Consider the following 16,364-nt stretch of genomic DNA (forward strand, 5'->3'; position numbering starts at 1 on the left):
TTTGGAAACCAAGGATGGAGCTACTACTGGACTTGGAGGAGCTACTTGAAGTCACCACAAGAACCTATCAAGCACCAAAAGGCACACAATCAGAAGCATGGAAAGAATGGAAAAACAAAGATAAACGGGCAAAACTTGAAATACTGCTACATGTAGAAGACAGGCAGGCTGATGCCATTCAAAAACTCACAACTGCGGCAAAAATGTGGTCCAAACAAAAACAAATGTTTGAACCACAAGATGGTACAACTAGAATCCATACTCTTGCTACCCTGTTTCACACGTGTGTTTTGCAGGAAGAAGAAGATCTTCTTGCCTTCTTGGATACCTGGGAGACATATCTCGAAGAAGCCACCACTGTCGGAAATGAAATCTCAGAAGAAATGAAGATTGGGCTCTTATTGAGTAAACTTCCAAAATCTTGGAATACTTTTATTGTTATGAATAGTCAAGGTAACTCCTTATCTAATTTGATTACAAAAGTTCATCATGAAAATCTACGACGACAACTTAAAATTTCTACTCCATTAATGGCAATGACTGCTACAGGCATCAAACCACAAAAATTGTCATATAACAATCGCTACAAGTCTAGATCTGACAATTACAAATACACTGGAAAGGGAAATGAATCACAGAGAACTTCATCAAAACATCCTGGTGGAGGCTTGAAACTAGTCTGCAAATATTGCAAAAGAGAAGGCCACACCGAGAGGGTATGTTGATTCAAGCAATATGCGGAAAATAAGAAACAACCACAAGCCAACAATGTCATTTTAGAGAATAAATCTGATGATAAATCAGAATGCTATTCAGAATCAGGAGGTGATTACGATGACATGCTAGAAGAAGGAAACATTATTCAAGCATACCACGCCACTACAGAAGAATTGAAAATAGATTATGACACATGGTACCTGGATACTGGTGCCACACACCATCTCACATGTCGAAGAGATTGGCTAGAAGATTATCAAGTTCTCTCCAATCAGTTGCAGGTAATCTTTGGTGATAAAGGAAATAAATTTGCAATCGGTAAAGGTACAATTAAAATCAAACTTTCAAAAGATCATTAAATTAATGTTCATAATGTGTATTATGTGCCTGGATTGGCAAAACATCTATTATCAGTCGGACAAGCTACAATAGATGGACTTACAATTCAGTTTTGCAGAGATAAAGTAATTCTACAATTTCAAAATGGTAGCTCATTCATTCAAATGGTTTGTCCTAAAGAACAACATTTGTATCCAGTCCATAATCAATCAGCATATGCATTAGTTGCACCTGTGCAAACAAAGAAACAATTAGTGCACTCAGCTACATATTTATGGCATTGTCGTTTTGGTCACATGAATTTTTCAGCACTTCAACAATGTCAACAACTAAAAAGAATGAAAGGACTACCAAAAAAAGGCCTCAAAGCTATTTCTATATGTGAAAGTTGCTTGTTCGGAAAGATGTCCCATCAACCATTTGCCAAAAGCAAGAATGTTACAAAATTCCCACTTCAACTTGTTCATACAGACCTGTGTGGGCCATTTCCTGTATTGTCTCTCTCTAGAGCAAGGTATTTCATTTCATTTATTGATAATACTACCAGATTCACAGTAGTCAGCTTCTTAAAACATAAAAGTGAGGCATTTGCAACATTATGTAAATACAAACAGCTTGCAAAAAATCAAACATCAAGAACAATTAAAAAGGTGAGAAGTGATAATGGTGGAGAATATGTATCCCAAGAATGGGAGAATTTTTTCGACAACAATGGAATAATTCATCAAAAAACATTACCCTACACTCCACAACAGAATGGCATTGCTGAAAGAAAGAACAGAATGTTGTTAAATGTTGCCCGTAGTTTGCTCAAAACGGGACAAATGAAACAACAATTTTGGGAAGATGTAATCTCCACAGCCTGCTATCTGCAAAATAGGACTCCTCACATTGCATTACAAGGCCAAATTCCATTTACATTATGGTATGGTAACATACTTAATGTTTCCTATCTCAAAAATTTTGGTGCAGTAGCCTATGTATATGTAAATCCACATCACAGATCAAAGCTAGATGATAGATGCTTCAAAGGACGGATCATTGGGTATGTGGAGCAAAATGGTCTCAAAGCATACAAAATATTCAACCCGCAAACAGGTAAAACAGTTTACAGTAGGTCAGTAAAATTTGATGAATTGTTCCTTTTACAGAGAAATGGAGAGACTATAACTAGTGAAGATGGAGAAGATCCCGCATGTCTACCACACTTGGTGGAAAACAGACCACGATAGTATTTACCCAAATGACTCGTCTCAGTTACATCTCCTGACGATGCAACAAAAGATTCTCCATCGCAGATGCACTCGGAATCCCAACATCAAGGGACAACCATCGAGAACTCAAGCCCTCGTCTTTCATGTCCCAACAACCCTGCGACATGCTCTCAACTTGACGTGTTAAATATAATAACCTCATCATCTCCATTAATGGTAGAGAGACAGTCTCATAGGTATCACATAACAGATGAGAGTAGAAATACTTATTGTCGCAGCCCGATCTCAACCGCTGCTTTCTATAGTCGTTGCAATGGCACCACAGCCTAGATGCTCGAAGGAAAACACACACAAAAATGATAGAATGACATAATTAGAGAGCAGAGCAAAAAGGGGAAAGCTAAACCTATGCAAGAACTGTACGAAACTACAACTACCATCGTCGGGTATTTTGAATCTGTCATTGACTCTGACATTTCAGCCTTTGCCACGTACGTCAAAGATGCAAGCATCGATTTTGCTCCTATTCTAACTCTAGAACAAGTTCTCCGAAGCAATGAAAAGGGAAGATGGCTACAAGCGGTACAAATTGAGGCAGATGCACCATACAAAAACAAGACATGGAGCCTTGTTCCAAAACCATCAAAATCAAACATTATTAGTTGTAAGTGGTTATTTACAAAAAACTTTGATCCTCAAGGCAATTCTGTTTGCTTCAAAGCCCGATTGGTAGCTAGAGGATCTCAAATTCTGGGGGTTGACTATCATGAGACTTTCTCTCCCACACTTAAACTCACTTCTCTCTGTCTCATATATTGCCATTACTGCATATTTAAATTTAGAACTCCATCATGTTGACATCGAGTCAACTTTCCTACATGGAGATTTGAAGGAGGATATCCATATGGAGCAGCCCCCAATACTTCAAGATAGTGCACATCCTGATTATGTATGCAAATTGCATAAACCTCTCTATGGCTTGAAGCAATCGCCGCGTCAATGGTATGCCAAACTCCATAACTTTCTCCTTCACAAAGGTTTTATGCAACTACAATCAGAACCAACATTGTAAATCCGCAAGCAGGATTCCAATTTCCTCTTATTATGAGTTTATGTGGATGACTTACCAATTGCTGGTACCTCCCGACATGACATTCTTCAAATTGTTAGGGAGTTACAAACTTCCTTTCCCACCAAGCACCTTGGAGAACTTGAATATTTTCTTGGTCTAGAAGTCAAGTGCAATCGCAATACGAGAATCCTCTCCATCTCCCAAAATAAATCAGTTGATGGTATTCTTCAAAAGTTTGATATGATGGATTGCTCCTCCATTGCTACTCCACTCACTATTCCTTGCCATCTATCTAGCTCTGACTCCCCCTCTACTACTGAAGAAGTTGCTTTTATGAAAAATATACCATATCACCAAATTCTTGGTAGTTTGCGGTACTTAGTGAGCTGCACCCACCATGATCTATCATTCTCCACAGGTTTTCTATCATGTTTTATGGAGCATCCAGGTCCCCGTCATTGGGAAGCCTTGAAACGTGTCCTTTGATACTTGAAATACACACGTGATATGACCCTCTCTTACAAAGCTTTGCCCGTGTTCTCTAAAGGTGGAATGGTGGCTCCACTACATGGCTGGATAGATGCAGACTGGGGTTGTGACAAAGATACCTCACGATCTACATCCAGATATCTTTTCACATTCAGTGGTGGTGCCATCACTTGGAAGACAAAGAAACAATCTACGGTGGCATTGTCCTCCATTGAGGCTGAGTATATTGCTGCCACCTTGGTCGCTAAAGAGGGGCTTTGGCTAAAATCCATTTTTTATGAACTCAACATTATCCACATTAATGAGTTCCATCTTTGGTGTGATAATAAGTCATGTATTACGATAGCACGGAATCCAAAGATCACTGAACAGAACAAGCACATTCGGACCCGCTACCATTTTTTGTGTGAATTATTTGAGGATGGTACCATTCGCCTTGACTATACTCTTACCCTCCACATGTGGGCGGATTTCTTGACCAAACCAGTGCATGTTGTCAAACATTGGTCTTGTTGCCAACATGTTGGCCTCAAATGTGGTGCTAGAGTTACGGGAGGGTGATAGAAACAACCAAAAGGTTTCAGAGCAACTACTTTTAGTTGTCACATTAACTCTACACCACATCTAGATTACTTACTATTATTAACTATTACTGTTTTCCTTTTATTAGTAATTGTATTTTTAAACACATCCAACGTTCCCTCCACTTTCTCTATTATATAAAGAGGAAATTAGGAACGTTAGAGTGTGGTATTTTTATGCTCTAGCTGCTGTAGCAATTAACTCTTGTAGTTGTATTCTAGCTTGTTATCCCACCTTATTATCTATTACATAACAGTTTCAATTCTCCTCATTTTTGTTCATGTATCTCTCATTTCCTTACAAGTGAGAGGTTTGAGGGGTATTTTTGGGAATTTCAATTAGTAAAAGTATCTACTATGAGTGAGAGGTTTGAGGTTTGCGGGGTATTTTAGGGAAATTCAATTAGTGTAAAAGTATCTGCTATGAGTGAGAGGTTAGAGGTTAGAGTTCTACTCAGGACCCTGGGAGATCAAGTGGATGAATGAATGTGATGGTGGATATTATGAGAAAAACTTGAGTCAAGAGTTTAATACCAATTTCCCTCTCCATTTGAGCTTTCTTTTAGGAGGACGACACATGCACACACATTAGATGGGTATTTTAGGGGATATCCTAAACTTCACTTGTGGAATATGTAGGGGAATTTCTGGTAAAAATCCTTCCCTATATGTTCTATCTACCATGTATGTTCCTTGTTCGCACCTCTACTCTAGCTTATTCCTTGATGAAGTGGAGGAAGCAACAAAAAGGGCGCGAATTCGTCACGACAAGCAACAAAAAGGAATTTCCTGAACACAACTTATATAAGGAAGGGAGGGGGGAGGTTTCGGTGAAAGAATTTCTGGCAAAAATCCTCCCAATATGTTCTCTACCTTGATTTGCACCTTTATCTAGCCTCTTCCTTGACAAAGTGGAGGAAGCAAAGGGTTGCATGCATCACAATAAGAGATGTAAATTTCATCAACAATTTGTTTTTGATATGTTTATTATAATTATAGATTGACACATACGTGATATTAGAGAATACAAAATGACCCCAAGAATATTACAAAACCATTCGTTTTAAATTTACATAATAAAAATGATTTAATTTACTAAAAAAAGAATTAATTCACTAATAATGAATTAATTTACTAAAAATATTAAATGATTAATTAGGGTTCCTAATTTCAGCCAAATTTAGGGTTTCAGGAATTAAAATATGAATTAATTCACTAATAATGAATCATTTTACTAAAAAATTAATTAATTCGTGAATAATTAAATAATTAGGGTTCTTAATTTCAACCAAATTTAGGGTTTCAGCAAAATCCTGAGTTTGGAGGCCGAGAACAATATGTACTTGTCATCAAGGGATGAAGGGGAGGCGAGGATGTAGGCCGAGAAGAATAAATATGATCGAAATTAGGGTTTTGACTAGAATTAGGGTTTTCAGCCGAAACCCTAATTTGGCGGCCGAGAACATAATGCAAGGGGAGGCAAGGGTGTAAGCATCGCGAACAAGGTGCAAGGTGTTGACTATTCCATGTTGCTCGCTTACAGCAAGTAGCATTAAAAAAAATGATTTTGTTTTTCAAAAAAAGTTTTAAAAATAAACAAACGAATATTGTTACCTATATTTGTATTCGCATTCGTATGCATTCGTGAGGGAGGCCCCATGAATGCGAATATGTCAGTCTATGATTATAATACATATATATTTATCCATCTATCAATTAACTGTGTGTGTGAACATTTTGCTTTCATACATTTATGTAGATTGTGTGGTGATATTTCTTCTCTCTTTTTTCATGTATGAATGGGAATCTCGTTTGATTGCTTTGCGAATGCAGATGCGCTTTGTACAAATTGTAAAAGAAAGAAAGACTTTTAACATACTTTAGATCGCTTGATTGTTTGATCCTCCTCGATATTTTATTTTTGGCGATTATCAAAGAATCATCATGATAAGTTTGCAAATAAAACAAGTGCTTGCTGATGTAAAAAAAGGATAGATAGGTTGAATGCAAGTGTCATGGCTATACAATCTTTAGGTGCACATTCTTTATTATATTGACAATGAATTTGCATAGTTGATAGATGTTGATATTTTTTAATTGTCATTAGAGGTCAAATATGACCTATGAGGCCAATGGGAATTCCTTTGCACAACATGTGTAAGTTGAGTCTTGATTCTTAATGCTTGAGAATTTTGTTGATGAATTTGTGTATTGCGATTGTAAGAGGAATATATGGAGTGATACAACCAAATGGACAATTCAAGTATAGCAAACTCAAATCTGACTAAAGGTGGAACATTGCAATGTGTATGATGTGTTTGACAAATAGAGTGCAATATTCAAACTTGTGAACTTTGTTACATGAAAAGTATGCATAATCGATGAGTCTTCTTGTATGTCACCTCCAACACCATGTTACATGTGAAAGGGAAAGTGAGTTGATTTGTAGGGTGGGGGGGAGGGGAGGGGAGGGGGAGAGAGAGGTTGCCATCGATCGAGAGAACTTTGTCAACCTTCTTGTAGCTTTTTCCGCAAGGAAGACATCAAGGAGTAGTTTGGGAGTTTTGAAATATACTAAGTGGTAATGCTAGGAGCTCGAAAGATACTAAGGTGCATATGGGAGAAGAGATTAAAGGGTGTTATTGTAAGGTATAGAGGAGTATCTTGGAAAGATACAGAGGAGGGGGTATATCTCGGAGTTTGGAACAATACTACAAAAGGGTAGTTTTGAGAGATAGTGAGGGGTATTCTCAAAGTTTTGAAGGATGCTAAAAGACAATTTTTGAAGAGATACAGAGGTGTATATTCGGGAGCTTGGAAGGATTGCAAGGGAAGAGAGGTATAAATTGGCAAAAATTGGAAAGCTACATAGGGAGGGTTAATTTGGGCAAATTGGAGAGATACAGGGAAGGGATATATCAAGTCACATCCATCAATTTCTACCATAGAAAGGGACCAACATATCTCCAACAATCTACACTATTGCCATTTGGCATATGTTGGTTTGAAGCATAAATGCATAGGAAGGAAACCAATTAAATTAATCTTTAAGAAAATAAATTGGTAATTTTACATTTTCATTCAATGTAAATTGGGCAAATTTGGAGAGTTACAGAGGGAGGGGTATTTTGGACAATTTCATTCCATGTAAATTGGGCAAAATTGGAAAGTTACAGAGGGAGGGGGTATTTTGGGCAAAATTGGAAAGATATAGAGGGAGGGGTATTTTGGGAAATTTTGGAAAGATATAGAGGGAGGTGTATTTTGGGAAATTTGGAATATATGTATTATATAGAGGGAGGGGTATTTTGGGAAATTTAGAATATATATAGAGGGAGGGGTATTTTGAGAAATTTTGGAAAACATGTCTTAGAATTTCCTTCTTGTTTTCTGAAGAAGGCGAAGAGGAAGGAGACGAAGGAGAGAGAGAGAGAGAGAGAGAGAGAGAGAGAGAGAGAGAGAGAGAGAGAGAGAGAGAGAGAGAGAGGTTTTTTGGTCTCCATGGATCCTGAGCTTCTGCAGCTGCAGAGGCTCTTCGAAGCGGCGCAGCAGGCCAAAGCAAGCACCAGGCTTTCGGAGCGCAACGTGGTTGAGCTGGTGACCAAATTGCAAGAGCTCCGATTGCTTGAATCCAACCTACTTCACACTGTTTCTGGGAAGGAATACCTCACACAGGTTTGATTTCCTTTTGCTTATTTATTTATCGTGTCTTGCTTATTTGGCATATACATGTTTTAGTGACTATGTATATGTAATATCGTTTCATGCACATGTTTCAAATGCTTCTATATGTATGCGCATCCACATACTCACGTGTTGTATATATGTATGCATATGAAGGAATTTACTATGCACATTCATGTATGTACTATGAACGCATTGTGTACATCTATGCATGTGTGTGTGCGCTATGCACGTTCATTTATGCACACAGTGTTCATATCCATGGAATGGACATATGTAATACATGCATCCATGTATGTCCCTTTTCTTTATGTCAATCTATACGTCTTCACATGTTTTTCGATGCATGCATGCACATAATACGTGTATCTGTGTATGAATTCATTTTTCATTTTTGTAGATTCATGTAAAACAAGTGCACCCATGTCGGATGCATTTGAAATAAATGCATACATAAGTGCACAGAGAAAGTGCATACATAATATTTTTCATCCATGGATTGCCGTGTTCTATCCAAATCTATACATATATATACATAACATGCGTGGCCATTTTTGCACTTCTTTTTATAGCTGCGAATAAAACAAGAGCATCCATAAAATTAGGTGCTGTTCATAGGTGCACTCACCTAATGTGCTCGTTTTTTATGTATCAATTCCAATATCCGCATATCGTCATATTACGTGCATCCATGAATTAACATTCCGTGTGCATTCCTTTATGACTCGGGGTATATGCATTTATATTCAATATGCATGCTTTGTGAGTGTGGCTATATGCAGAGTAGTTTCACAATTTTAATTGTAAGTTTGATACTTTGTTTATTAATTATTATTTTCATTTTATAATTTAAAAGAAATTCTTTTTGATTTGGAGCATGCTTGATGATTCATCATAGTTTTTTTTTTTCCGTGGTTCAATTAATGATGATATCATACTTAGATTTCATGTTTAATGTTAGATCAAGACTTTTATCATGAGTCCTATGCTTTGAAATGAAAAAAAATGATCTCTTTTTTACTTTTAATAGGTTTAGATGGAAATGATTAATTCCCAAGGTCATATTATAGATTTATAAACGAAAATCACGAAAACCTTTAACTTTAATGCAGGACCATTTGAGACATGAGATGGAATTGGAGATTAGAAGACTTGGGCGTGTTTCATTAATTGAAGCTGCCAATGGGATTGGTGTTGATCTCTTTTATTGTGAGAGACAAGCGGAGTCTATCGTTGCTGCCCATACTGACCTAATGCTAGTGCAAGGAGAAGTAATTTCAACTGGATATTGGGATATGGTAGCTGAAGAAATTAATGAGAGTTTGCAGGAAGCAAGTCAAGTATCGTTAGCCGATCTTGCTGCACGTTTGAATGTCGGTTCTGAGCTACTCACAACTATGCTGGAGCCACGGATGGGAAATCTTGTAAGAGGTTAAATTAAGTGTTGTAAAAGATCATCTTCTTTGTGCTATTGCACTCCTCATTTTAAATGAAGCAATTGTGTCTATGAATGGAAAAATAGCACAGCCTGGGCTTGAATGTAGTAATGGTGGCGACTCCCTCAATCTAGTAGTGGACGTTGTTGAGTATGTGTATTGATAATAAAGATTTCCCCCTGGAGATATCTGAGATATGGGAATGTCGTCATGTTCCATAGCATAATTATAATTAGCATTATCATCATCATTGTCATTGTTGCCAGTATCTGTGCAATGTGATTGATTGTAGATGTATGGTGCTGGGTTTTAAATTTCTTCTTTTTCCAATCATGCCATCACAAATGGCCAAACTGAAGAGATCATTACCCTTTCCAAGTAAAGGATCCAAGCTTGAACATACCTACATTTTGTTGCTTTAAGAAAGATATGACTGTACCTTTGACAAACAGTCCCCACATCCCCAGATGTATTTAATTGAGCTATTGACAGTCTGGAAGACATTGAAGGCCTCCATGTATGTATGTATTATACTCTGGACATGTGCATCGAGGTAAGCATGGATGTGGCCAATCCAATAAGTATCTTGACCTAGAGGAACGATAAACTCCACAAGTGTAGTAAAAATTGCATGTCTCTCACATTCCAAATACTGAAATTGTAAATTTGGCAATAAAATATGCCAAATTTGGGTTAGCAAGTTTGATAGTGCATTTTATAGACCACAAAAGTATGCTTATTTTTTCTGAAAACTATTGTAAATTATTGTATATCTAAACTTGTCTAGGGGCCCTGTCATTACAGATTCATGGGAAATTGGAGGGAGGACAACTTTATACACAAGCATATGTTACAAGGATAAAATCAATGATTCGGGGGGCAGTTAGAGCACTCATGGTTCCAACAAATCTTTCAAATGTTTGGGATGTTCTGCAGCAACAACTTATAGGGACAAATGGTGGTCCTGGGGTAATCATTGGTGAAGGAAAGTTATTTCAAAGTTTGTTCAATGGACTTCTGAAGGAGGGAGCTTTCTCTGGCACACTTCGTGGGGGTGGATCTGTTTGGATCCCTGCAGTAAGATTCTTGTACATTGTGTTGCTCCTTTTATGATGTACTTCGTGCATATTGAAATCATGAATAGAATACATGAAGGGCTAAAGCTGCCTCTAGACATAGAAATATCAAATGGTTTACTTCTATATTTTGTATTTTGTTGAAACATTAGAAAGCAAACAGCATCACTTAAATTTGGTTTTAAAAATGTAAGTTAATCACGTCTCCATATGGCCATGATGGTAGAATTCTCTATGCAGTTCATCCTAATCCCTTATAGTTAATCAACACCAAAGGACTCCCAGCTATGAATATGAACACCATGCTTGTTACACATTGTAATATTATGCCAGGATAGAAACATGACGCCATTTATTGTTACAAACTTGCAGGTATTTGAAAAAGCTCAACATGAAGGGGTCGAGTCTTTTTACTCACAGGTTTCTTTTTTATTTAGGGAAAAGTGCTAATATCTATGTGCTACGATAGATAAAGAAATATTCCTGGCATTAACCGTTACATTTGGACCTCAGAATTCATATGCAACTTATGATATGCTTCGAAGGTTTGCAATATCACAACCTAAGCAGTTTCTTCAGGTAAGCCTATTTTGCAAAGTACTTGGAATGTATTCCTTGTGGCACTTTATATGATGGTGTGTAAATTTGCAGGAGAAGTATGCAGATGGCATCGCATTGGATTCTGTATTTGTACATTCCTCTTTGGTTAACATGATAGATGCAGCTGTAGACGAGGCAATTGATGGTGGTGGATGGTACAATAAATTGCCATATTGTTGGCCCTGCTTGTACAAAATACAAGATTGTAAGTAATGAAACTTTTGGTCTGTATGATCAGGATTGACTGTGTTGCACTGGTTCCATCAATGTTTTCATCATCTGATGTGGGTAAACTTGTATCCCTTTGCCCATGTGTTCAAAGGGCTGAAAAGGTAATTTTCTCTTTAAACAGTTTTAGGTTAAATCTCATTTCTTCATGCAATTTATATGCTTCTCCTTGCAGGAATCTAGAGCCATAATTCTCGCAGAGACCTGTGTGATAAGTGCTGGATTTCTGAAGGTAAGTTACTGTTTGTAAAGCCCCCAAGAATTTTACAATTGTTTCATTTATTTAAGTACCGGTATAGGGGAATACTACAGCAGGAATAATAGTCAATATACATTAAACTTGAAGTTTCTTTAATTCCACTCCTTATAGCATCGAAGTATAATATTCAGATAATTTGGAAGCAAATACATACTTAAATTGACACTGATTCATTGCTACAATCCGTTCATGCAATGAAATAGATTACCAATCTAGTGCATTCCATTTCAAGAAATATTTCCTTTCTCATTTGAAATCTTAGCAAAATTGTATACGAATAAAAGATAAGAGCTTTCACTTGTCATAAGCCTATTGATAGTGTCAAACATAACTAGGGATTCACTTTCCCTGGATTTTTTTAATTTCCCTATAGGACATATATCATCCAATATATGGGGTGATCTTCACATGGTGGATATGGTTGTCCAAACAGATTACTTCAGCTGTTTTGCTTGCATGACATGGATAACTAAGTATCTAAATTACTATGCATATCTGTCACTTGTAAACCCTCAACCTTATTACTTCTTGAAAGGTATGCAAGGATTTGTAAACACTGTCATCGCTATCAATAGAATGTCCTTTGTTACGGAATTAATGGCTGAATCCACTCCCCAATGACCAGAATTTGAGGATTGAGCTACCTGAGTGAAAAGAAATATGATTTGTGGAAGAGGAATACAGACCTGCACTTCCAACATTCAAGCATCATTCTTTAGTGCAGGTTAAATTTTCTCTTCATGGAAGATTTCTTCAGGATCTTTGAAAATTCTCTCATCTTGAATCAGCATCTATGTTGCATTATTTAAATTCCTTTGCTCTTTCACATATCGGTGAAGGCTCTTCTCATTAGTCTTCAATATTAGTGTCTTAGAGTGATCTCACCAGATTTAATTTGATTTAGCTTTCACCTGTAGGTTGAAACTTAAAGTTTTAGTAAACACCACTAGGCTCAAATGCTTGGTGCCCTTGCACGAGGAGAGGAAGGGACGTAACATCTCCAAAAAACCAAAATTGTCTATGATGTTTGAGAAGTTATTGCAACTGAAAATATTGTATCTTCTACGAGAAAAATGAAAGAAATGATGTGTATCTGCCCAAGTAGTAAGCATGCTTACAAAATCATATTCTAAGATCAAGTATGTTGAATTGATGTATACTCCTAAGTTATGTTTTAGGGAAGAACTTTATGCTAGGCTAATCTTAGGTTTAGTGGTTCTTGGTATTGTCAAGGATTATCAAGGAGTGATCACTGTCATTCAGTATAATGGCAATCTTTGTTTTGCTATTAAAGCTAGAGTTCCTGTTAGAGTTATGATCTTATGTAAGCATATGATAAGGATATAAGATATAAGAAAAAAGAAACGCGAGAGAGAAAGAAGGGTGCCGATCCACCCAACCACCCCCGAGCGAAGGGATTGAGACGGACTCGAGCCTCGATCGGCATCCCATACCACCGCCGTGTCGTCGAGTCGTACCTGGTGCTGGCGCGCTCGCTACAAGAGTTGACCCACCACAAGAACAGAATCTCGACGTAGTCAAGAGATGATCAAATGAGGGTAGCTAGGCCTCATATTTATAATGGCAATCTTTGTTTTGCTATTAAAGCTAGAGTTCCTGTTAGAGTTATGATCTTATGTAAGCATATGATAAGGATATAAGATATAAGAAAAAAGAAACGCGAGAGAGAAAGAAGGGTGCCGATCCACCCAACCACCCCCGAGCGAAGGGATTGAGACGGACTCGAGCCTCGATCGGCGTCCCATACCACCGCTGTGTCGTCGAGTCGTACCTGGTGCTGGCGCGCTCGCTACAAGAGTTGACCCACCACAAGAACAGAATCTCGACGTAGTCAAGAGATGATCAAATGAGGGTAGCTAGGCCTCATATTTATAGCGAGATCCAAGGCCCCCAGGCACGTTCACACTTGGCCTAATGGGTTGTCTCAATCCCGAGGATTAAAAGTGATCCTCCCCTTCTTTATACTCTCATTTAACCTTCACACTTATCCATGTGTATAGAATACTACGGTAAATTCTCACCACGGGATATTATATGGTCATGCGTGTAACAGTTCCTGACCAACCAATCGAGATTATTCTCTAGTCATGTGGTTTGCGGATTACTGTCAGAGATGGAAGAACCATTTCTTCACATACCTGGATGTGGAGACGAAAGATGACTACTGATTAGAAGGATGTTGCTTCTGTGCGAATTTAAGTGATTAATAACCTGTGGCTATTATGAGTAATTTTTATGGGATCAAGTTGTATGTAGGAAAGTCTTCTATGATCTTCAGAAATCTAAATTTTTCTTTGAACTCTTCAGCTTGTTGTTGAACTTTCTAGAATGCTTTGGTGTTTTGTTTCTGCTGTTTAAAATTGAGCTAACTAATTTAATATAACCATCTTTCCTTAGGGACAAACCTATTGGCATGGTTAGACTTTCATTGACACTGACACTGATTTAAAATAGATTGGAAAACTGGAAGCTTTCTATCTTCCTTTTTATGATGTAGTAAGGTAAATTTTATCTATAGGTGGTGTCAGAAAAATTGGAAACTGAAGTCAGAGAGCTGGCGAAAATGTCAACAGTTACAGATCTTGTGGCACGTTTGAGTCAACATAATTCTGGGAATGGCATCTTGAATGCAGCTTCAGATGATAAGGAAGCTAACTCTAAAGGGAATGCTTCACAAGTAAAACCTGGTAAAAGAAAAGGAGCTACAAAATTCTCAGTAAATGAAGTTGTAGAAGATGAGTATGTTTCTGGAAAAGGATTAAAATCTAAGAAGAAGGGTGGAAAAGGAAAGGGTGGAAATTCTGAACTTGGTTCTTTAAGCAAAGGAGGCAGAGGAAATATAGAAAAACAAGTTACACGAGGAGATGAGGTGCTATCTGAAGACTATATTTCGTCCCGGATTCTTGAAAATTTCCCTGATCTTGAGGGTGCTGGTACAGGTAATATAATTATCTGTGACATTTTTTATGCTTGTATCTCATTACTAATTTTGATGTCTACATGAGAGCTTGAGAACGAGTATTTTCTGGTTAAGTTCTCCAAAACTGATGCTGTTTGAATTGTGGTCCAAATCTTGTGAAGAAATCAAGAACCTCATTTGAGGTTGTAATTTACAGAAAACGGGAATTAATTGCTAAAAAAATGATGGGTTGTGCTGGTTCCGTACATGGGATGCACTCTATAACATGCAGTCTATATGTATCTTCATGATTACAATTCGTTTGGAAGGATTTGCAAAGTTCTTTGTTCTTACATGGTCATTCGACAACACAAATCTCTCTTTGCTATTTCGTTGCATGGATTTAACTCTTGAGCAATTTGTTATATTTTTTTTCCAGTTAGACTTTGGGCTCCGGTCATACTTTCCCTATCTTTTTTCGCATTCTAACGATGCCTTGAAGGATAGGGAAGTTCATAGCTATAATAACCTCTTTGAGTTCCAGGACATTATTGATATTCATCTCTTTGTTCTAATTGTTATATATCTTTCTTTCTTTCTTTCTTTGTTCTAATTGTTTCTCAGTTTTCACGTCAAATGAACATTTCCCTACTAATGTACTAGTTAAGTCAAATGAACGTTTCCCTACTAATGTACTAGTTAAGTCAAATGAACGTTTCCCTACTATGTCATCTATCAAAGTTTTGTGACTTGCTAGCATAATGCGGGGAACAGTGTTTCCTGCATGGTAAGCGGTATGAATGTAGCCCTTTTGAAAATTACGATTTCCCTTGCCATTCTACTGGTATTGCCTTCCTGCCTTTACTGTTGCTTCTCTTCCTTGCAAAATTTCTGATTCCCTGTCTATGTTGATTGAATTCCCCGTCCAGGATAATTGAATTTTGATCTGTCTATTTTTGTCTATCTATAATCACTAGTTCAACAGTGTTAAGTCTTTACTCCGGATAATATTTCAATTTGTGGAAACTTAAAGATATTATGTTTTAAATATGTGATATGTGTATTATGTTGTGGTTTAATGTCATAATATATATATATATATATATATATATATATATATATATATATATATATATATATATATATATATATATATATATATAGATCAATCATAATATCTACATGACCAGATGTTATTGGAATCATGAATTTCTTCATATTATGACCAGATGGAGTTGTTTATTCAGGCATCTTTACAGAATAAAAAACTAAATTGAACTATCCATTCTTGGTTTTCTCTCATTTTCCATGAAGAGGTTTAGTTTTTGAGATCTGACCCTCGCCATTGATCAACAAAAGAAAAAATGGAAGAAAAACTGTGTTCTATGTTGGCATCCTAAGACTAAAAATGGCTTCAAATATAATCATGAATTATGAATAATCAGCAATTGTATTTGATGCCTGATCATTGGTGTTGCCCTCAGGAAAGGAACAGTTAAGCTTTATTGTTTTTTATGAACAACGAAAATAATGATATTAATATTTTTCCTGTGTAATACATGCTAACTTTTGTAGATGATGATGGTGAAGGAGCATTATCAAAGGCCATTGCAGCTCACCTTAAACCTGTACTTGTTTCTACTTGGGAAAAAGTCAAACAAGCTTCCTTCACAGCTGCAGCTGAAGAGCGGCGTCAACGTGCAGAGAACCTGCAGAAAACAATTGACGAGGTCTTAGAAGAATTTTCCT

General features: G+C 37.0%; 1 protein-coding gene across 1 annotated transcript; it reads left to right on the plus strand.

Annotated features, from left to right (window-relative positions):
* Positions 1-7,839: 7,839 nt before the first annotated feature.
* Positions 7,840-16,345, plus strand: LOC147849400 (E3 UFM1-protein ligase 1 homolog; the record flags this gene model as incomplete). Its single annotated transcript, XM_087337573.1, has 10 exons — positions 7,840-8,087; positions 9,209-9,520; positions 10,337-10,609; positions 10,981-11,028; positions 11,122-11,187; positions 11,260-11,363; positions 11,447-11,540; positions 11,612-11,668; positions 14,235-14,655; positions 16,191-16,345. Coding segments are annotated over exons 1-10 (1,704 nt in total), but the record flags the coding sequence as incomplete, so codon positions are not given.
* Between the last annotated feature and the right edge of the window lie 19 nt (positions 16,346-16,364).

The sequence above is a fragment of the Azolla caroliniana genome, unplaced genomic scaffold, assembly GCF_043228905.1.
Source record: "Azolla caroliniana isolate FFs.n. ecotype wild unplaced genomic scaffold, voAzoCaro1.0.p SCAF_70, whole genome shotgun sequence".
Lineage (NCBI taxonomy): Eukaryota > Viridiplantae > Streptophyta > Polypodiopsida > Salviniales > Salviniaceae > Azolla > Azolla caroliniana.